The sequence below is a fragment of the Acomys russatus genome, chromosome 28 (assembly GCF_903995435.1).
Source record: "Acomys russatus chromosome 28, mAcoRus1.1, whole genome shotgun sequence".
Lineage (NCBI taxonomy): Eukaryota > Metazoa > Chordata > Mammalia > Rodentia > Muridae > Acomys > Acomys russatus.
Genome location: NC_067164.1, coordinates 33,697,154 through 33,720,129, shown reverse-complemented (window position 1 = coordinate 33,720,129; position 22,976 = coordinate 33,697,154). Strand labels below are relative to the sequence as shown.

At 37.9% G+C, this 22,976-nt stretch overlaps 1 protein-coding gene across 1 annotated transcript in view; it reads left to right on the top strand.

Moving 5' to 3' along the window:
• The first annotated feature begins 1,155 nt into the window (after nt 1-1,155).
• Slc16a7 (solute carrier family 16 member 7) overlaps nt 1,156-22,976 on the top strand; it is a 50,667-nt gene continuing 28,846 nt past the window's right edge. Inside the window, exon 1 of the mRNA XM_051170775.1 lies at nt 1,156-1,514. Within this exon, the coding sequence (XP_051026732.1) occupies nt 1,295-1,514 (220 nt within the window). The 5' untranslated portion in view covers nt 1,156-1,294. The remainder of the gene's footprint in view (nt 1,515-22,976) is intronic.

Genomic DNA, 22,976 nt, shown 5'->3' with positions numbered 1-22,976 from the left:
GGGAAGTAGATGTTCAGAAAGAGGAGCTGTTCAAAGGCTCAGAGCTGCAGCTGCCTGGAATCTGTGCATGCAGAGCATATGTGTACCTTGACCCTGTATTGCACACTACCGACTGTGCTCTCTGTTAGGTAATCTAATACACAGATGCACACGCATGCACACACATGCGTGCACATGTGCACACACACACACACACACACACACACAAATGAGTAATGAACACCACACGAGGATTAAATTGAAGACAGTTGTCACTCTACACTGTATATGCACATTAAAACATCAGTCTTTGCACTTTAAATATACACTTCTATGTGTGTATTTATTAAAATAATCTATACTTTTAATATATTGAGATATAATAGGAAATAAATTTATCCATAGGCTGATTTTGCAAAGTATTATATATATACACATATAGATGCAGAGGCAAAGATTCCACCCTTTATAATTTCTTATATGTTAAACTCTGTATCATTTCTCCCCACAGGGGAGTATTTCATTGCTCTTGGATGTGCACACATTAAAGAGCCTTTTCTCCACTCTTCCAAAAACAAGCACATTATCTGTGTAGCTGGTAGAAGTTCTCTGAGGCCCTCGTTATGGATGGGCAGCATTTCGAATTAAGATATTATTCTTACGGCTTACTAATGGCTCAGTTAATTAGTGCTTGCCACACAACTGTGAGGATCTGAGTTCAGTCCTTCAGAGTCCACACAAAAGCTGTGTGTATGACCCCCGTGCTGTGGAAATAGATTGAGGAGAGTCCTTGGAGTGTTAGCCCCTAAGAGTAGCCATGTCAGCAAGGACCTGATACTGTGAAAGACCCTTTCTAGAAAAAGAAGGTGGGGAACACATGAGGAGCACCATGTCAGCCTCTGACACACATACAGGCACACACATTCACACACAAACACAGGCATGCACACACGCATGCAGTCACACAAACACACAAACACACAGAAGAAAGCACTTTCTCTTGAAGGTTAGTGGTTTCTTTTCCTCATGGCACTTTCTATCTAGATTCTTAACTTCATGTCCAAATGCTTTTTTCCATAATTAAAGGCTTTCAGATTTTACCTCTTAGTAATCAAGCCTGTATTTTTTGTTTTGATTTTCTAATAATTCGCCAAGTACAAGAGTATTAAATGTATTAATAAAAGTCATATTGTAGCTACAATGAAACTGCTATTTGAACAACTATCCAGGGTGGTACACAACAGCAAAGATATAACATGAACTGTTGTTAATTCTTTTTCAACAGGATACTGTGGTCTCCAGCAGAGGCCCTGAAATGCCACCGAAGTCTCCTGAGTCGACTCAACAACCCCTTCCTCCAGATGGAGGATGGGGTTGGATAGTCGTCTTTGCATCCTTTATCTCCATTGGGTTTTCCTATGCCTTCCCCAAGTCTGTCACAGTATTCTTCAAAGATATTCAGGAAATATTTAAGGTCTCCCACAGTCAAATCGCGTGGATCTCATCCATCATGCTGGCTGTCATGTACGCAGGAGGTAAGGTTCTCGGCATAAGTTGATTTCCAGAATAAAAATATAGTCTCTTATCACCACATACTTTACATTAACCATATCCATATACTAAAACTCTTATATGTTAACCGGCTAAAATCAACTGGAAGCATTATTAGGACTGAATTTTAATAATTTTGAATGGTTTAGCATGATTTATCTGTTTACTTATTTTGAGTCTTAATAGAATCTTTGTTGGAATGGATAGTCATTAGTATAAATGAGGTTTGTGAGATTATCAAGATTCCAAGTGAGTCATTTGCTCTTTGGTTGCAACGAACAGAATACTACTAACGTTGACATTATGTCTCAGCATGCCAGAGCTGACCACTGTGGTTTCTTTTGAGTGAAAAGGAAATTTATGTTTCTGTCAGTTTATAAACTCAGAACAGTCTCCATTTGCCCTGCTCAGAGTACTGCCTCCATGTACTTTCTGCACATGCTCAAGGTTTTGTAGGTTGGTAATTCCTTAATGCTTTAGGACTCCCAAAATAATGACATGGTTTTATTTAAATGGCTGCTTCCAATTATATTTTTAGAGTCTCTCTTAAGATGCAAGTCTTGAGTGAAAATGGATACATGAAGCCAGCTCGCATTGGAACGTTTGATAATGTAGAATTCTCATTGCTATGCGACCTATTGTCTTTAAAACCTTCTCACCTGCACACAGTCTAGATTATATATATATATATATATATATATATATATATATATATATATATATATTTGTATATATATGATATATATATATATAATTACTTGGAATCTATGAGTTTTAAACTTTTAATTTCAAGAGATACAGACTTAGAATTTAAAAATTTAAAGGCATCACATAAATTATCTAATGTCTTTCTTAAATTAAATACATAAAGATAATGTGATCCTTAGAACATTATAAATAATAACCAATATTTATTAGACTTTGCTGTTGGCTGAGACCTCATTCCATACTTAAATTGTGTGATCTTCCAAGTCCTCTTAATGGCCTGAGAAATGATTTTCCACTTTTTATTCTGGGACTAAGGACTAGAAAAACTAGTTTTCCAGAGTCCCAGGGTTCATTTCTAGATTTGAAACTGAGCCGCCAGGCTCCTAGCCACCATGCCATCTGCCTTTTTCATATCTTTCTCTTCATATCTGCAATGTAGCTGAACCAGGCCAAGTCAGTTCCTCTGAAAACCTAATGCAGTGCCCTTGCCTTGCAGGACTGACACACGTTCTATCTGACCCAGAGGCAATACCAGTTATCCTTTAAGATGTCATCTTGCTAATGTACCACCAGAGCAAACATTTGACCCATGAATATTCCTACTGTATGTGTGTGCGTGTGAGCATGTGTGACAAGTGTGTTGTGTCAGTGTGTATCTTCAGCTTTTTATATTTTAATGGTCTAGATTAGTCAGGATTAAAAAGAATTTAATATATTTTTTTATTTATTCATATTACATCTCAATTGTTATCCCATCCCTTGTGTCCTCCCATTCCACCCTCCCATTTTCCCCTTACTCCCTACTCCTATGGCTGTGACTGAGGATTAGTCAGGACTTAAATAGATTTACATGGTTAAACTGTTGAGATTTTATTTGAGTATCAAAAGTATCATTTAAATTCTATTTTTATCATGTATTTGGAAAAACTATGATTTGAAAAAAGCTTTCTTAGAATTGTATTTTGGGTGCTTGCTTTAAGGATCATAGCTATAGTAGGTCAAGGTAAATATTGAGATGTGTCCAAGATTTTTTTTTTCTGTCTCTTATGTATAACCAAAATGGATACCTCGGAAGACTTGATAAAGGTCTATTGAATTTGGACATCAGGTTCTATTTCTTTCATAATTTTCTGTTGAAAATATTGTTGGTAACTTAAAGTCAAGACACAGAATTTGGTGTCATTAAGGTCAATTCCTGAGTTGTCAACTCTCAACATTTCATGCATCATCTGCAATTTCTGTAGCTTCAGGGCATGCAAGTCCTTTCTGCCCCATCAGTGCTTTCTGTGGTACCTGCCTTGCACCCACGACTTCATGCTCTCCTCTAAACCTACTTCATCTATTGAGCAAAGAGAAAAGACACAGGAGCAAAGGTCAGGTGCATTATTTAATGTACATGTTTGGGATTTATGAGCTATGAGCTTCATTTCTATCTATAGCCAACTGATGAGAACTGATTATTGCACTACATTGAGTCATGGGCCACAGTAAGTGTGGTCCCCCTGGAAGAAAAATGAGAACAGTTATTTTCCACAGGCAAAAGAAAGCTGGTTCATAGACGTGCCACAGTCGTGGCACAGACTTTGAGCTAGCTAGATAAAAAAGGGATATGAGAATGAAGAATGATATTTAATTCAATATGATTTTAATTTTTTCAAATTACTTCGAGTAACATCTTAATGAACACTTTTTATTAGACATGACATATATAAGGAACTTTATTTTATGTATACATTTATTTTCTTTTAAAGATATGTATGGTATAAATTTGAAGAGGCACAAAGAACAGCTTTTTTTTTTTTTTTTGAAACAGGATTTCATGTATCCCATGCTGGCCTTTATCTCGTTATAGAGTTGAGAATGGAAGGATGACTTTGAACATGTGATTCTCTTGTCTCTACCTTCCAGGTGTGGGATACTAGCATGTAATGGCATGGCCAGGTTTTGTGGTTTGGGGATTGAATGTGATATTAAAGGCTAGATAAGTTCTATACCAACAGGAATACAACTCTAACACATAATGTAAAACTCTCAAAATTAAAAAAAAATATGATAGTAATTTGGTATTTATAATTTTTGGAAAAATCATTAAATATTTAGAGTAACAGAAGAATAGATTATGTCTAAATTGAAATTAATAGATGTTTTGTTCATGGTTGTTTTGAGAAAATAATTTAAGGCACGGAATATATTGTGTAGGAACTAATAATGGTAAGATCTAAAACAGATCCAATTAAACCTTTAGAATATTGCCTCAAATCCTCAATTATCGGGGATTCAACAGTTTGCATCCCATTCCTGGCTATGTAGGAAACAGTATTACACAAATCCAGGCTTTTGTGTAGTGGGAGGAAAACCCAAAATCCATTTAACTGTAACAAATACTGGTGGATGTAGAGTTTATCCATTCACATGGTTGCTTATACCATCCACATTTTATGTCAACCCTATAAGCAAGATTTATCTTTGAATAAAAAAGTACATACTTTGCACTGACCCTGCTGGTGCACATTCAGGGTTCTAGTATCTGGTAGGCAAAGGCAAGAGAAATGCACAAGCATAAGGTTAGCATAGTCTAGGTAATAAGTTCTAAGCCATCCAGGGATACACACTGAAACTTTGTCTCAAAGACAACCAAACAACAATAACAACAAAAATAAATGGATCAGGTATAGTGGCACATTTCTAATTTAGTCCCAGGACCCAGAGGCAGTTCCAGGCTAACCTGGTCTGCACAGTGAGTTCCAGGACATCCAAGACTGTGTAGAGAGACCCTGTCTCAAACCAAACAAAAATACAAACACAAATCAATAAATGAATGGAAGGGCAAGGAAGTCTGCTAGGAGTTTGTCTTCCTGATAGAACAAGCATACTGCATCCATGGAATCTCAGCAATCTATATAAACAAGATGTGAACAATCTCAATGCCATTGGCCTTTCCAATGCAGATGGGGAAAAATCTCATGGAACCCTACCCCAGATGATGAAAATCTATTTCAATTAATGACTGATGAGAGAGGGAAAATTTGTCTTCTTCTGCAATGAGCCTCCTAATTGGCTGTGGTTACCCAATACCAAGTGATCAGCTGCACAGACATGCACATACAACTGACAGTAAATGAACTCCACAAGTGCATATGCACATGCATGTGCACACACACACATACACACACACACACACACACACACACACATTCATGTATGGGTATACCAATAAGAGTTAAAGATAAGAGAGGTCATGAAGCTGAGTCTCGGGAAAAAGGCAAAGGGACCAGTGGAAGGAAAGAGAGGGAATGATATAGTATTTTAATGAAAATAAAAACATTTACCTTAATAAAATAGAAAAGAAAACTAAAGGAAGTGAAATATTTTACTAGTAATAGAAATAATATATTTTAACATTAAGCAATAACTTCTTTTTTTTGCAATAACTTCTTATATTTAGAAATTTACATGTATATACAGAACAGAATAGCAATTAATTAAAAAGTGGCATGATTTTGAAAGGGAATAAGGAGTGGTATATAGGAAGCTTTAATAGGAAGAAAGAGAAGGGAAAATTACATAATTATATTATTACCTCAAAAAGAAAAGAAAAGAAAAAGAATACTGTAATGAAATTTTTGTTTCTTTGTGAACTCAGTTATGATATATACACATGTCTTTGTTTCAATCCCAAGTGTGGGGTTTTGGTTTAGGCTTTAGTATGTCCACAGCTCATAATTGCCTTCTTCAGGGCATAGTCTTTACATGCTGGTAAAGGCGTACTCTGTGTGGCATGGAGGAGGGTGTGGCCTAGGACTCTGAGGGTGATAAATAGGAGGGCCTGGAGAGAGAAAGTGTGGAGTGTCGTGGTGGCATGTTGAGTATGGCCTGTGGCTTGTAGCAGTTTGGAGAGACCAGAGACTTGGAGATAGCCAGAAGGGACTGCTTGCTGCATTTGCTGTTGACAGAGATTGGTATTGCCCCAAAGAACTCATTGACCCTAAATAGTCCAGAGAAGTAAAGAAGTCTGTGCTCCCTCTCTCCACTAACTTTCTTTCTCTTACCCAAGGCTAAGAGGTTGGTGGAAATGAGGCAGAAGCTTCAACACCCCAGATAAAATAGTGTGTTAAAGAGGAGGGTCAGCAGAATATGTTTTTTAAATCCAAGTAACAAAAAATGATCATTCTGAACACTTCAACACAGAACAATGTGAGAGTTTCATGAGAACTTTAAAAACACCCGCAGCATACACCAGCATGCACCTAGTTTCTTAGCCTAGGGTGGGACTTGGTAACCACCCTCTGTGACCATGCTTAGATTTTGGTGGCTTCATCATTTGCAGATCTTAAGCAGGTAGTAACAGCTCCTGAATGAAGTCCTATTGTGTCAAGCTAATATCATTTCACTGAAGATGTCCAGTACTTCTGACTATTACAGTCCTCTTCTTCTTCTTCTTCCATGATGATTCCTGAGCCTTCTGAGGAGGAGCTGTGATATAGATGTTCCTCTCAGAGCTGAGAACACCACACTCCGTTATTTTCTGCATTTTGACCAGTTGCGGGCCTCTGTATTAATTCCTACCCACGCCAAAAAGAAGCTCTTCTGATGAGATGCACTGATGGGTCTTGGGCACAGTTAAAAATATCAAGCATGAGTTCTGTCTTGTGGGTGGGGTTTAAATATAATCAGAAAGTGGTTGGTTACTCTTCTAACAATCCTAAAGCCATTGCACCAATGGCTATACCCTGCCAGGACAGTCTATACTATAGCTCAAACACTTTTCAATTTAGGATTATTGAATATCTTTCTTGCCTAGTAGCACAAATAGACCCTTACAACACTATGAAATCTATTACATAAGGATGAAACTTTCAAGATGGGGCCAGCTTTTTTTGTTCTAAGTACTATTATTCAAGTATTTTTTTATTTTCAGCAATATTGTCTTGTCATCAACACCAGTGACAGTAGCTTCTAGTGTTTGGGGTTCTATGGGGCCCAAGGACAAATGGAAAAGAGGTAACATATATTTGACACTGGACAGTTTTTTTTATATTTGATATAGCGTGCTGTCTGGGAGAGGTATTGCCCTGTCATTATAGACTGCCATCATTTAATGTTTTTTATATGTGTGTGTGCATAATTTATGAAACTTTGACAGTAGTCAGATTTTTGTACCGCTATTTAATAGGTCTTTAGTGTTAATTATCTCTCCTGTCACTCCATCCTGTATACTTCCCTCCCATTCACCACCCTGTTTAATCTTTCTTATTCTATTATTCCCCCTTTCCTCCTTCAGGCTATCCCTTTCCTTTGAAGTACCATATGGACTTTTAGTAGTCCTGAGTTCTCAGTGTAGTCTGATTTTAAAATACATATTGAAAGTTTCAAATCTAACTCGCACATATGAGAAAGAGCAGGTGGTGTCTGTCCTTCTGAGCCTGGGGCACCTCACTAAGAATGATTGTTTATGGCTCCATGTATTTAAGCCGCACATTTCATTTTCATTTTTATTCTATGGCAAAATAACATTCCATCGTGTAAATACACCATGTTTTCATTATCTATTCATCTGATAATTGACATCTAAACTGTTTCTGTTTTCTGCCTATGATAAATAGAGCAAAAACAAACAGAGATGTGTAAGTATCTCTGTTGTAGGATACATTGTCCTTTGGGAATAGCTGGCTGATGCGGTAGAAAGTTTTTTTTAAAATCTTTTTGCAGACCCTTTACACTGACTTACATAGGGAATACCACAGTTAACACTACCACTAACAGCGAATAAGTGTTCCTCTATGTTTACCTTGAGGTAATATCTGCTTTTGTAGCCACTTTTTAAGATTAGCCTTTCTAGTTGGAGTAAGACAGCGCCTTCAACAAATAGTGCCTGTCAGACTTTATAGCTATCAGGGCACGAGTGGAGCTACTTCCTCCTCTCTCCTTGCACGCACCTCAGCTCTAAATTGACGGAGAACCTCATCATAAGACTTCATCCCTGGACCTGTTAGAGGAGGCAGTAAGGAATGTTCTGCAACCAAGGCGTAGGAAACGGCTTGCTAAATGTGATCTTAGTAGCAAAGGCATTAAGACCAGCAACTGACAAACAGGTCCTCATGAAACTGAGAGCATCAGATGAATGCGGGCCAAAAATTGGCAAGCTAAAGGGAGTTTTGCATCCAAACGTACAAGGAAGAAGCAGGTTTTCAATGCAGAAGTAATATTGTTCCTCAAGAGAATGATGGATCTGTATAGACAGAGTTTCCTTTCTCACTGTTGAACTCTTTTAACATTATTTTATAAGAATAATGACATATGTTGATTTTGACTAGTAATTCATGCCACATTTTTGCATGTACTTTGTGAGATGGATTGTATGTCAAAATATAATACAATATTTATAAATTCTGTTGTCTAATTAACTGGGGGAACAAGGATATTTAAATCTTTGGGGAGTGGGTAGAGACTCTGTGGTGACTGCACATCATTATTAGCCTGAGCTAAGGCGCTAGGACTGGCTAATTTGCATGAAGAGGAATTCCAGCTGTTTTGTAGATGTGATCTTGTAAAGAGAGATGATGTTCAGCCTGTAACCTGGCCACCAGGGATTGTTACAACCTCAAGGGTAGCAAAGGTAGAAGCCATAAGGATACATACATGGAGGACAGTCAGGCCCAGAACAGGGAGGGAGCAGTTCTACTTGACAGTCTCAAGAAGAGAAATTTGTGGTTTGGACACACCTTAACCTCAATGTTGTTCCAGGCTCGCTCCCCTGGTCACATTTTTCCCCAGACCCCACAAATATTTACGGCAAGTATCATAAAATATGATTTAATTTCCATCTAAGCTTGAGTATTTTATGCCTCCTTTTTCTCATGACTTAACTTCTATGACCTTACTGAATGCTTTCTTCAGTGAGCCAAGTTTTTACCTAAGGATTTCATGTTCTCTCTCTCGCCTCTCTCTCTCTCTCTCTCTCTCTCTCTCTCTCTCTCTCTCTCTCTCTCTCTCTGTGTGTGTGTGTGTGTGTGTGTGTGTGTGTGTGTGTGTGTGTAGCCCAGTGCAGCCTTTAACTCATTCTACATCACAAGATGCCTTTAAACATGATGTTTCACTATCCCAGTCTCTCAAATTTCAACTAACTGTCTTTAACAGGTCTTGAAATATGGAAATTAGATTTCATCTTTTCACATGCTTATAGTGACTTTAAATTTGACGGATTGTGTCAGAGAATTCAAAGTAATATATTTTGTTTTTTAAAAATCTAATTCTAGAAGAATAACCTTATTATTTCAAAGAATTTTATGTAATTAATTTGGATGGTCTTCCTTGATCAAGAATTTGCTTGGAAAGTCAGATTTGGATATAGCAAGCACTTTGTACATAGATTTGTCCCTAAGCTGATAACAACTACTGTTTCTACACATCTATTGCATATGTATCTGTTAATTGTCCTCAGTGACAATGATATCTAAGTACTTCAGTGTTGCAAACAGGGATAAGGTTATAATAATTTGTTCATTTACTTACTCTATGGATAGAAATTCTGTATCTGTGCAAAGTGCACAGCCCAGCTGAAGCTCTAATGGTATTGATAAGAGCATGGAAAAAGTCTATATTCACTATTTCCAAGCTCCACTAGGAAAGATTATCATTGCTTTTGTATTCTTATAGATCATAGATGTCGGTCTGTTCACATTTTTAACACATGGCACATGCCCACCAAGGACTTTGAAAGCTCTGTGAGCACTAGTATGCACATTAGAAATATATTTTAGTGAGTAAGCACATTTGCAGATACAGAGTCTGAAATAACAAGAGTAGACCATAGCATTATAGCTCCTCTGGTTCAGTTATATCAGATTATTTCCTATGCTCTCTGTATCACTGATAACTCATCTTTATTCTAATAATTCTACCTATATTGTGTAGCAGTGAGAGAAGCCTGCACAACTGCAGAGCTAATTTATACAGAATTTAGTTGTGTTCTTGAATACAACTTTCCCACATTATTAAAACAGAATTGTTTACAGCTGTATTTTTTAGAAGTTGCAGCAACAGCATTAAGTGTAAAAGCCTAGGAAATCTTATATCAAATATTGACAGTTTTGAAAACACTAGCTGATGAGCAAATAAATGATGGTTCAGAGCCTTGGGTTATTCTCACTAGAATGTGCTGTTTGCTCTGGAAGTTTGCTGACTCTGGTAGCCTATAAGTTTTTGCTGCTCTTGTGGCTTTACCTCTCACGTAGATCAATAATTTCCACCACAGAGAAAGAGCCTATGTATTTTCTTAGCACACCAGGAAACGAGTGTGCATTCCTGGAAGGTTGAACGCAAAGGAGACCATTCAGAAAAAAACTCACACACTACACATTTACCCCCTTCTATTTATAGGGTGAGTAAAGGGCACCTGCCACTGAGACAGTAATTGTAACAAAAGGAGTGAAGAGGGGCAAAAGCTGAGGTGTGACTGTGAGTATGTGATTTGGATTTCTTTTACTTTGTTTAGTTTTTTTTTTTTTTTTTTTTTTTTAAACCAGGTAAGCCAATGCTAATACCATATATTGCCATGGAAAGAGAATCATCTAGAGGGTTGAGGAGGTTGACTAGTGTATATGAACACCTACACTATGCATGAGGACCAGGCTTTGTGTTGAGTGCATCCATAGACATGGTGGCCAGGTGCGGAGGCCCACCTGTAATCAGTCCATCTTGCAAGAGATGCAGCCAGTAAGGTCTGCTCATCAGCTGGATAGACAGACTAGACAGATTAATGGGATTTGCCTTCAAGGGAAATACTTTGTCTCAATAGGGAAGGACAACCTGCCCTTGACAACTATTCTCCACATGCACACACACACACACAAATGTGCACGTTTGTTTACCTACACACATTTGAGCACACAAAGCATAAAAAGATTTGTTCTTAAGAAAAAACTTACCTATGGAACAAAATAGTATTTTGGTATCCATTTGAGCTCCTTATTAGGAGAAAAAGATAGAAGATTGAAAATCTTTGAGATATAACTCAGCAGGTATAAACTGTTGTGGTATTGGTGAAAATATGAATTGGTGTGTGTTTTAGTGATGACTGTTGTAAAATCTCTGTATGAGCTACAACCTGTGACTCCGTGTTTATCTCTGAGGCAAGGCCTGGCCCAAAGACTCTGCTGTCTCAATATGCATGTTCTACCGTCTTTCATGGACCCCCATCCATCTTGAAGCATTCTTTTAAAGAGTTGAACTTATAATGTCCTTATACACCCAGAGATTCGCATCAACATCTCAAATACCTTTCAGTTAGCAAGACTATGCCCCAGTGAGTTTTAAATGTATATAAAGTATCTAGGAAGAGTTAATTTGGCTCATTCTGTTAGAGTAATTTAAGGAGATGGCTCAGATAAAATGAACTATAAATATGAGCACTGCCACACAGTGGCAAACAAAAGTACTTGATGATTTTTGCTAAATCGTGAGAATTAGGTTTTAAAGTATGGAGAACATTTACTTGCTGAGCATATCACCTTCATACAGGCAGCTGCAGCCTCGAGCCTGGACCAGATATGGCTAACTAGCAGTTTGGGGCAAGTTCTCACTGTAACTTCTTGTTTGGCTTCATTGATTTCTTTCTACTAGATTCTCTTCATGAGAGGATAAGTGTTGAATTTCATTAGATGCACATTTTTCCAAGCTACTCATAAGGAAATATGATTTAAAAAAGTGCTTTCCTCACTGTTAGTCCTTCCCAAGGAAGGTTCTGGGGAAGAGGGATGGGAAGAGTGTGTCTCATAAAGCACCTTTATTTCTTCTTGGCTTCCTTCAGCACTCTCTTGTTGCTTTGGAAAGCTTATAAGTATTTAGCACACAGTGAGTTTAATAAGGTGCAAATTAAATTAGGCAGATACATGAATACCACTTTTATTCTTCATGAATCTTATGTAGTATTCATAAAGGCTGGTGTAATAGTTTGTTTGGTGCTTTATTTTAGAGGTGTTCCTTTTCCATGGACAGTCATTCTTTCTGTTTACTCTTTGGCATGATTTCTTGTTTTTACAAATAATATTTTTGTTGATTATTTTGGAATTTCACACAATACCTACCCCACACTCACCCCCCCACCAAAACCAACAGCCTAGACAGGAAGCCTTGGAAGAGAACCCTTTGTCATTAATTATTCTAAGACTTCTTGTTCCAACACATACCCGAAGTATGTGTATCCAACGTATGTACTTTACTTTTAAAATAATCTCTTCACAAAATCATCTTTCTCTCCCTTTTCCTTCAGTTTTGTTTTATTTAATTTTTGAGCTGTCACCATGGTAGGATAGGGGATGGTGGTTTAGAGATAGGGTGCTTTGCTGTGCTTAGATTCCAGTGTTGCCACCCTGAGCTGTGTCCTTGTGACAAGACACTAAGTTTTTCTCCGGGTCTCCACCTTATACACTATGGCCCACATTTATTTACATGAACATCATATCTGACCTGCTTTTATTGTCTTCTTCCTGATCACATTCAATGAGAAAGAACATGTGGCTCTCTTTACTTTCTAACTCTGGTTATATAATATCATGTTTTAGCTTTGAACTTACCTCTTCTGTTTAGGAATTTAGACTTTACTAATGATGTAGTTACTTCCACAACTTGGCAACTTGAGTGGATGAATAGACAAAAAGAAAGTATCATATGGCAATGCCTGCCATGCCTTCATTTTTCCCTAAAAGAATCTTGTTCAGGAAATGAAACTGGGCCATGTTCCCATCACCTTAATTACTTTCACATTTCTATATAAGTACATCTAAATTAGATGATTCAACATCTAGCCTTGGGTTTGTGTTCATTTTTTTTAAGAATCCGTTTCATATATTTATTTTTCTTTTAAAATGTATAGTCAGAGAAAACGTGTCATGTGTAGAAAATGCATAAGTCAACAAATTCATACGGATTAGTGAAATGTCATCATGACTGTGACCTTGGCTGAGGATGGCTGTTGTGCTGTGTTTGAACAGATTGTAAAGCAACACACTGCCATATGAAACCTGTCTGTCACATAGTGCTGCCAGAGAAAGTGCAAACCAGAGGCACTGAGATGAAGATAAACACGTTTGTGGGTTGCTGTTTGCCTTTGAAGTAGCCTTTTCCTCTTCACCAAGACAGGCAAATCACATTCTGCCTTCATTAAATAGAAACTTCAGGTTTTAGAAGAGTTATAAGGAAACAATATGAAATTCTGGAAGTTATAGGTTATGTGAATAGGTGTGTTAATTAAATTCTACAGTATTGGAATTTCAAGAAGAAAGAAAATAGAGAAGTTAGGGCTCAGAGATGCCCGAAAAGACCAAATTTATAGCATGTGGTATCAATATCCTGTAGAAACTATGATGCCAATACAGAATGAATTAAAACAACTTTTGTAAAATAATTTAATATAATTTAGAAAAATTCATTGGTGATCAATCTAGTAAAATGAAGGCAATATTTATCATGTTCAGTATCAATGCATCAACCTATCCTTTACTGATGATTATTATATTATCAATGTACTACAAATAAAATAATGTTGAAGTTAAGTTTAATCTCCAATCCTTCTGACTGTTATGTTCATGCATCTGCCAACTTTTCTGTACAATGGCATATAATCTGCCCATTATGTATTCTTCCATTTTCTTTTGCTAACTACCTTAGCATGGTGTTCTGCATTAGCACTGAATATATTCCATTGATGGATCCTACCATGTGGCATGGCTGACCAAGGAGCACAGTCTATGGAGGACAATCACATTTAATCCATTTGATATTTTCTTAATTATTGTTATTTTTATTTATAATAGATTAAATTTCTTATTAGGTTTTTAATCTCCTCCATTTTAGCAACATTTATGATTTTGACCTATATTTTTTAGAAGTAGAGCTTAGCTTTTGGAAGACATAGTTCCCAAGGCAATAGAAATAAATCACATGTTTTGAAAAGTATTCACTATGGTAACATTAAATTCTTCCATCAGGGTATGTGGAACCTGAGAAGGCTACGTCCTGTAGCCAAGTAAAACTTCCAGTGGAGGGAGGACACCAACACACCCACAAAATCTTCCGAAGTTTGTCCTGCCTACAAGAAGTACTCCAAACTTCTTTCAAACACTGATTTTGAATTCTTTTTCAAGTAGCTTACATATTTCCAGCTACTGGGAAATTTTTACTGTCCTATTTGGTGGTTATTTTTCCCCCTTGGTTTATGTGTTTCTTTTTGCTTTACATTAACATCTGAACATTAGAAGTAAGGACTTATTGCAATTTTAGCAGACTAGCTTTCTCTGGAAAATCTTCTCATTTGTCATTCAGTAGAGAGATCTGACCAGGGTGTCTTTCATGGCTTCTTTAGGCAGGCTATCTAGTGCCTGAGTTACCAGGTGGACATCCTGACGCCTGTATATGCAGAGCTGTTCCTGGAGTCTATACCTACTGTTGAGGACCTGGTAACTGAGTCATTAGAGATTGGCTAGGATCCTCGGTCCATGAGGACTCAAATGCCAGGAACCTGTATCCAAATAAGGCCATTGTGAAATCTAGAGTTATAAAAACTTACCTAGCCGTAGGCATGCCAGGGCCTCAGTCTCTGGAGATGGTTACTGGATAAGTCTGGAGTGAGCCTTGGCCTTGAGTCTGCAGGAAATGGTGTAGGGTATGGCTCAGGGCCAGTAACCTTGTACTTTGTCACAAGTTTATAACTTGCAGATTAATAATTCTTTGATAGTTATGTCTAAATTCACCTCTTCTGAGTCTAGACCGAAACTCATAAAGCTTCTTTCTAACACCTTCCAATGACTAGTAAGCATTTTAATGTGACGTTTTAATTTCTACTTTGAGCATTATTCTCCAGATCAGATGACCCAGCTGCGACAATGCTGTGTTTGTTCCTTCATTCCCAGTTAGCATATCTGTAGCTTCTCCCTGATGAGTGTATATGGTAACTGATCCCTTTCCCAGCCTCTATTGCCATTACCTCGTCCACAGCCCTGACAGTTGTACTGCTGGGCACTACTAAAGTCTATGATTTCCTAACCTCTCTTTTCAACAACTGTAAGTTGTTGTGTGTGTGTTGTGTAAGTTTGGTTGTGTGTGAGCCCACACTTCTCATCTCACTGTAAAGACCTATTTTCCCTATTTCACCCTCTGCTCTTAGCTGCTACCATCTCTCTTCTTGGCCATTTTAATTACAGTCTCCAGTCACTATTCCTAGATGTGTCAGCAGCCTTTCCCCATGGATTTTCACTGTTTCTTTGTTTACAGTTATTTCCCCTAAGACTAAGAAGTTGTTTCAGTATCTGCTCCATTTCAGATATTTATATAAAATATATGTTTGTCTGAGCATATTACAGAATTCCTTAAAATCTTAACATTATATCTCATCAATTTTATGTACTTTCTTGCATTATATATTTCCATCTGCCACATTTCACCATCTAATTTACAGTTTCTTTCTTGCAGAACTTTCAGAAGTGACAAAAATATCCTTTAAATCTTAATGCCCAAGAAATGCTATTCACTAACCACATGTGGCTACTGAACACTTGAAATGAAGCTAGTTTGCAAAGTAATTGCATTTTCATTGTATTCAATTTTAAGCCACTTAAAATTTAAAAGCCTTGGTTAATCACAGGTTACTGTATTGGTCAGGACACATCTGTAATGTAACCTCCCTCTCCACTGGAAATAATGTCTCATGAGTATGTCTGTTTTGTTTACTCTTGTATCCCTATTGGATGAACAAAGTAGATTCTTGAAAAATAATTTTTGAATGAATGGATAAATGGATCATTTTCAAAATGACAACACTGACCATGAAAACTCTGAAAGAGTGGCTTCTGGTCCTACCGTGTGACTCAGTGGTGGTGCGATTGTGCAGGAGTCACTTACTGTCTTCTTCCTTAGGTTCTTTGTAGTTTTTTCAGATCTAATGAGAGCGTATTGAGGTTCTTCTGTATTCCAATAATCATGCTAGATGTTTACATATCAAAATGTAAAAGTCATGGTCCCTCGAAAAGATGTTCCTCTAGGCAGGAAACGGTAGAAGTTAAAATTACGAATGCTGTGTGGTGATCTATAAAATGTCTTCGTACATGGCTATTACAGAGGAAAGAAGAAACAAAGGAGACTGAAGGCTCAGAGGATGAGTAGAAAAGAAAATAGCAAGGTGTTTCAGAGGAAAGAGAAGATTTAAATGTTTGGAAAGACTCAGCATTTCAGCATCAAGGCAACAGAGAAACGTTTATAGTTAATTCTTTCCCATGTAATGAAGGGTGGAAATGCCATAGGCATAATCAGACAGAAGGCATCCATACCACATCCATGTGCTGCTATGGAGTCACAGTGCTAATCTTCAGAGAATGTTCAGAAATGTTGACAACGCTTCAGTTTCGTTAGACTCTTCCCAAACGATAGTTACTTATTTTCAACTGTCATTCTCTTTTGCGTTGTCTTTTTATTCCCCTGTGGTCTTCTCTGCAGTGTAAGATGTGTTTTCCTTGTGTGAGCTAATCCACAGGGTGGGATCCTCCTTCTTTCCTTGCTAACTGGAGATGTAGGTTGTCAAAATTCAAAGTTGTGAATAGAGTTGCAGAGAAAAGGGAAACCAAGTATAGCAACTCAGTGTCTATTTCACAGGCATTTACAGTGCTAACATTAGAAGCTGGGCCTTAAATGTCTTAAGCAAAACCTTCCGCACCACTCCTGTGTGTCTTCACATGTATGTGACGTTACAGGACCTTCATTGGCCCCATAAGCAACCAGGTGCTATCCAAGAACAGTTTAGAGCTGAAAAGCTTGTGACAGTGGACATCTAGAATAACCACTACAACTTGCAAGTACATCTTTCTCTACCCAGAGTTCAGTGACAGAGGAACTAGGAGGCCATGTAATGTGAGGACTAGGGCAGCCTTTTACCAATTGTCAGGTGCATGTGTTGGTGTGGACACTGTTGCATACATGGAAAGGAGAAAATATTCTGTATCATCTTCTATCCATTTTAAATAAAAGAATTGAAGCTGAACTAGTTAACCCAATGTATTATCCTTCAAGTATATAAATCTCTTTCTATAAGGCAGATCACAACTTGCGGGAAGTGTTCAGACGTTTGACAAGCAGCCTAGAGGGGCAGGGCTAGAGCTTATAGCATAGTGGTGACTGAGTGTGTGGTTTAATTAAACAGCATTGCCAGGTAATAATCCCACTTAGGATGTCTTAATTAAAAGTATGTCTAAAGGACGTTTTTCTTTTTAAACTTAAGAATGATGCTCATACACTTATCAGTCCTAAACTGTAAATATGAAAAGAAAGTGTTGCTAGGAATTCTTACCTAGGAAAATATTTGGAAATGATTATGCAAAGATTAGTGTAATTTCTATTAAAAAATTGCTAAAATATCATCACCCGTTGTCCCAGGTTCATGGGATAACAAATGCTCTATCTCTATGTTGCATGAAAGTGTCCTGTGGAGAACATGTCCACGTTTAGTGACAGAGGTCCAGGGAGCACCTCTTTGCTTTTATTCATAGCTAAATAGAAAGCAGCTGGTGAGTTCTCACTACTATTTTGTAAGTCTGATTCACTAGGAACCTCTCTTACCTTCACACACGTGGATGGTATTTAAAGGACCACTGTAGTCATGGTGATTGCTAGACTTGTACAAAGTGTAGGAAGCTTCCCTCTCTTGCTTTATTTACAGATAAGGGGAGTGAGAGGCTGCAGAGGGGGCAGTGTGGACAGAGCACATTCCCATGGCCTGACTTTCCACATTTGCAGTGCTGTGCAGCACGGTGTTCAGAGTCACTTTTTCTTGGTGGTTGAGTGTCCATTTTCCTTAATAAAAACAGCATGTGGGCAGGGAGGAAGCTAGCAATTACATTAGAGAAGGGACCTTTCGTTTGCATGCATAATTATTTCCCAGCACCGCAAAAGAAGTAGATGAATAATTAAATAACAATTATTATTAGAAATGATTTTCCTAAGAGAAACTTATTTCTCCACAAACTTCTTGTATGTGTCAAGGATTTCTAAACTGCTTAGTTATCCTCTAAGATATGAGAGATTTTTTTTGAAAATTGCACTAACGAAATAGAAACTAATAGTAACTATCATCATTGTCTTACTTGGTGAATGCTATGCAGTTTTACTTTTCAGCATACTTAGGTTTTAAAAATATGAACAGTTATCAACATCACCCTCCTTAGTATTCTTTCACCAAGCTCCTCATTTTTTGTACTTTACAAACCCCCATAAATCAGCCCCATAACCGGTTACACATCTCACTTGTTTTTCCCTGAACGGCCTTCTACATGCTATTGTTGTAATTTATCTTTTGAGTGTTGACAGCTTACCTGGCACTGTTCAAAACATAACATCTCTCTCAAAACCGCATTGTGTTTAGCATGGTCTCAGTACACTAGGGAATGAACTCCCACGTGTTCACCCATTTCAGCCCAGCTCATGGTTTTAGGGGGCGCTGGAAATGACCACCAAGTACTGAGTTCAGAAGGGATTCAAATTCTAGTTTCATCTCCCTCTGACTGAGTTTATACTTTCCTCTGCTAAAATGGAGCCAGGAATCAGTGCAGCTAATTTTAAGATGCTGGCAGCATTCATTACAAAGTTACCATGAGGCATTTGAAGTGCCTTATAAATAATAACATACATAATATTCACATAACCAAAGAATGTGTATTGAATCAAGCAGTGTTTTAAAATCTTTTGAAAATACAGAGTATTTAAATTTTGCAGCTGTAAATTAATAAGTGCCTTAAATTTATTATATATTTTTTCAAGTTGGTGTTGTGTATTAGATGAGGAAGAATAGGAGCCAGCAAGATGCCTGTGTGAGTAAAGGCTCTTACTGTCCTACTGAACACCTTAGTTTGATCCTGGGTATCCACACGGTAGGAGAAAATGGATTCCTGAAAGTTATCTTCTGTGCGCGCGTGCACGCGCACACACACACACACACACATACACACACACACACACACACACACACACACACACACACACACACACACGAGAACATAAATAAAATTGCAATTTTTAATAGAAAAAGAATAGAAAATGGATGCCAAAGGACTGAAGGAAATGGAAGCTGTTTGTTTAGTACAACTTTAACATTGTCCTCACTGCCCTTGGATACTAATTATGTGATCTGGGTTTTGGTCTCCGTTCACTGTGAGCCTGTAACTGAACAGCACTGAACATTAAAGGGTATATGGGATGATTTGACAGGAGGAAAGGGAAGAGGGGTCAATGTAATTATAATCTCAAAAAACAAAACAAAGAACACAAAAAAAATGTTTCAGAGGCCCAAGTATTCTAATTGTTGATGTGGGATCCCCTGTCATTTAGCTGTCAGGGATGCTACTTCCTGGATTGTGCTCTATTCAGTATTGAGCATAGAGATTATATATGGTACATTGCTTTGAAATAAGGTGATGGCATGATTTTTTTTTTTATTTTCATGACAGGGTTTCTCTGTGTAGCCTTGACTGTACTAGACTGTACTAGACTTGCTTTGTAGACCAGCTGGCCTCGAACTCTCAGCAATCTACCTGACTCTGCCTCCCAAGTGCTGGGATTAAAGGTGTGAGCCTTTTAATTAAAGGTGATGGCATGGTTTATGGTTTTGCTCTCTACATAATCAGATTAGTAATATACAAAGCCACGTAGGATTCAGAGAGCTTCCTGTACTGCAGCAGGAGTCTCACTAAGCTAATTTACTCAAGCACAAATAAGGGAGTGAGTGCTCATTAGCAGAGGCTTGTCAGCAACTCTCTTGTCCAGTCTGGTAGTAAAATATAAACAAACATTCTGTGCTACCATGGCATTTCATAGGAAGGAATTATCCAGAAAAATATGAAGTCAACCCTTAATTCTACCACCGAGAGTTACATGATTCTAGCCAAGTTAATGGCCTCTGAGACTCTGTGTATCCACTATAAAACAGGGAGTTGGGTGATATTTATGTCATTAAAACACTGGGATGTGTGTACTTCAGGCTGTGAGAAGTCAAATACAATGAACAGAAGTCTTCAAATACTGAAAGTGGGTTCAAATAGCACAGACAGGGAGGGAGTAGTATGAGAGAGGTAGAGGAGAGAGAGAGAGAGAGAGAGAGAGAGAGAGAGAGAGAGAGAGAGAGAGAGAGAAAGAAGAAGAAGAGAAGAGAAGAGAGAAGAGAGAAGGGGAAAGGACAGTGAGATAGAGAAGAGAAGAAAAAAGACAGGATGAAGGAGAGGAAGGAAAGGAGAAAGGGAGGAGGAAGAACAAAGAGTAGAAAAGGAGAAGAGAATCCTCTTTAGCTTGTAATGTACTTATTTCTATGTCTGTGACAGAGAACACAATTATTCCGGAATCTCCATGACTTCTGAAAAAAATAAGGCAATGCAAGCGTGTGAGGCCACAGCGCAGAGAAGGTCCCATGGGATGAAAACCCTCCTTCTGACTCTGGATTAGGGCACCCTTCTGTACGTGCTGAACTTTCCCTGGGAGTTTCACCCCTTTCTTCCTGTATTTCTTAATTTCCTCAAACCCTTGGGGTGCTTGCTTTTCTACCACCCTATGGGAGCCTTTGTAAGAGCTGAAGTGACATTTCTGCTGACTCAGCCCTTTGTGATAACTGATCACCCCACTCACTCTAGCATGTTAATTTTGTGCCTGAGGCAGATGTAGTTGGATTTCTAGAAGTAGCCATTTTTGGGCTGTGTGCCATCTCCCTCCAAATCCCAACTTTACAAATGCGAGTGTGAGTGTGTTATGTAAAGAGCTGACTTTTGCAAGAGGGAACATAAGGGGTGACTTTTACAATGTCCCAAAAAGAAATAATTCATTATTATGGATATGAGAAAATATCTTGTAGTTCTCACTGCAAGAAAGACTCATCAAGGGCTCTGAAAAGTGTTCATGCATATTTAAATGGTAACTATGTTTCCTCACTGGATAACTGTTTTTTTCTATCTGAACTCAACCTCGACTTTCTGGCCATGTTGGCAATGAACAGGATATTATGAGAGGACTGATTAGTGCCTGAAATAGATGGAGAGTGCTTTAACATTGCTGTTATAACATTGTAGATTTGAAAACTTTGCTAATTTATGCCATTAGCAACTCCTCTTTTTATGTACCTAGACGTTATTCAGATAACCTAAAAATACAATGATGAAAATAGAATACCTCCGTTTCACTAAGTTTATAATCTTAAAATATTTTTCAATTCTTCAAGTACATTCCTGAATTGTTTCTTACCATGCAGCTTGAAGCTTCCATTCCATGACAGCAACTACAAAGCCCACTACATTTCCTGTATAACTAAATCATCTTCAAAAGAATTTAAAACATGATACAAAAATGAAGACAAAATTGTTTTTATAGTTCATGAATATAATTTGAACGCCCCCTTAGTGTCTTGTGATTCAGTATGGAAACAGCTGAGGTATAAATAGCGCACTACTCCTGGGCTCCTAAGGAGTCAGTTTGACTTGAGGCATATTTAACTTAGTCCTCAGAGCATAATTTTTATGTCAGGAGAAAATGTTTTTGCTACTATGAATCCTCAATCCCATTCTCATCACAAGTCTGAGCTATTACATCTCTTCTGAAGTTGGTGTACTTCGCTGAATCATTGTTAAGGGCTCTGGCTGCAGAACATCAATATCCATCCTCAGATGAGAGGTGGTTCCGGTAATGCTTGATGCCTCAACATCATTTGTAACACAAATGATGGGGAGCTTGTGGCTTAATGGTCACTGATTTATTTTGAATGGGTGATACATTGTATCTATTAGTAGCAAGGCACTTCAGTCCAGTTTGTGAGGACTAGGAGTTCAGTTTGTGGAGGGTTTTATTCCTTAGTGTCAGATGGAAGAATATGCCCATTTCAAGAGGAAAAGAAACTGGGAAGAAGTCTGAAGCCACACATGTAATCATATGGGGTAGCACACACATTTACCAATTCTATGTAATAGTTCTCGTGCCTGATGCACTCTGCTGTGCCTTATCTTGGGTGATAATGGCAGTGCTCCTGAACCACAGCCAACCAACCAACCTTCGCTGCGTTTGCCTTTAGTTAAGCATGTAGTTTCCACTGTTTGTGAAACAGCTGTTTGTGTGTGTGTGTGTGTGTTTTCTTTTTTCATTTGTTGATTTTGGTTTTTGAGCCAGGGTTTCTCCATAGCCCTCACTGTCCTGGAACTCTTTCTGTAGAGCAGGCTGTCCTTGAACTCAGAGATCATCCTGACCCTGCCTCCCAAGTGCTGAGATGAAAGGTTGTGCCACCACCACCTTGCTGGAACACTGTGCTAATAGATACCTACCATGATCTCTTTCTCCAGAAAGGATGTATATTGCACTTTATACATTGGAGGCTGCTCTAAGTCTCAGTATCAATGTTAGATTAAATTACAGTATTTAGCTTATTGCTTCATTGCATTGTGGAAGACTAATATGTCCAGCTTATTTGAGTTCTCAGAAGCTATTTTTGCTTAGTGATAGACCTTATAAAACAATCAATGCAATATCTAAAACCTACGTCTGGTAACGTTATTAAATCATTTTAGTTTGAACTACAGTCTTTGGCATTGGATTATTAACAGGGTTGATGTGATACCCTCTTTGTTGCTATGGCTATGATACAAAAAGATCTGAATCAATGTCTGTATGGAATAAGAATTTTCTGTTTTTTTCCCCCACAGTGACTTGAGATCTTAAGATACCCATTCTCT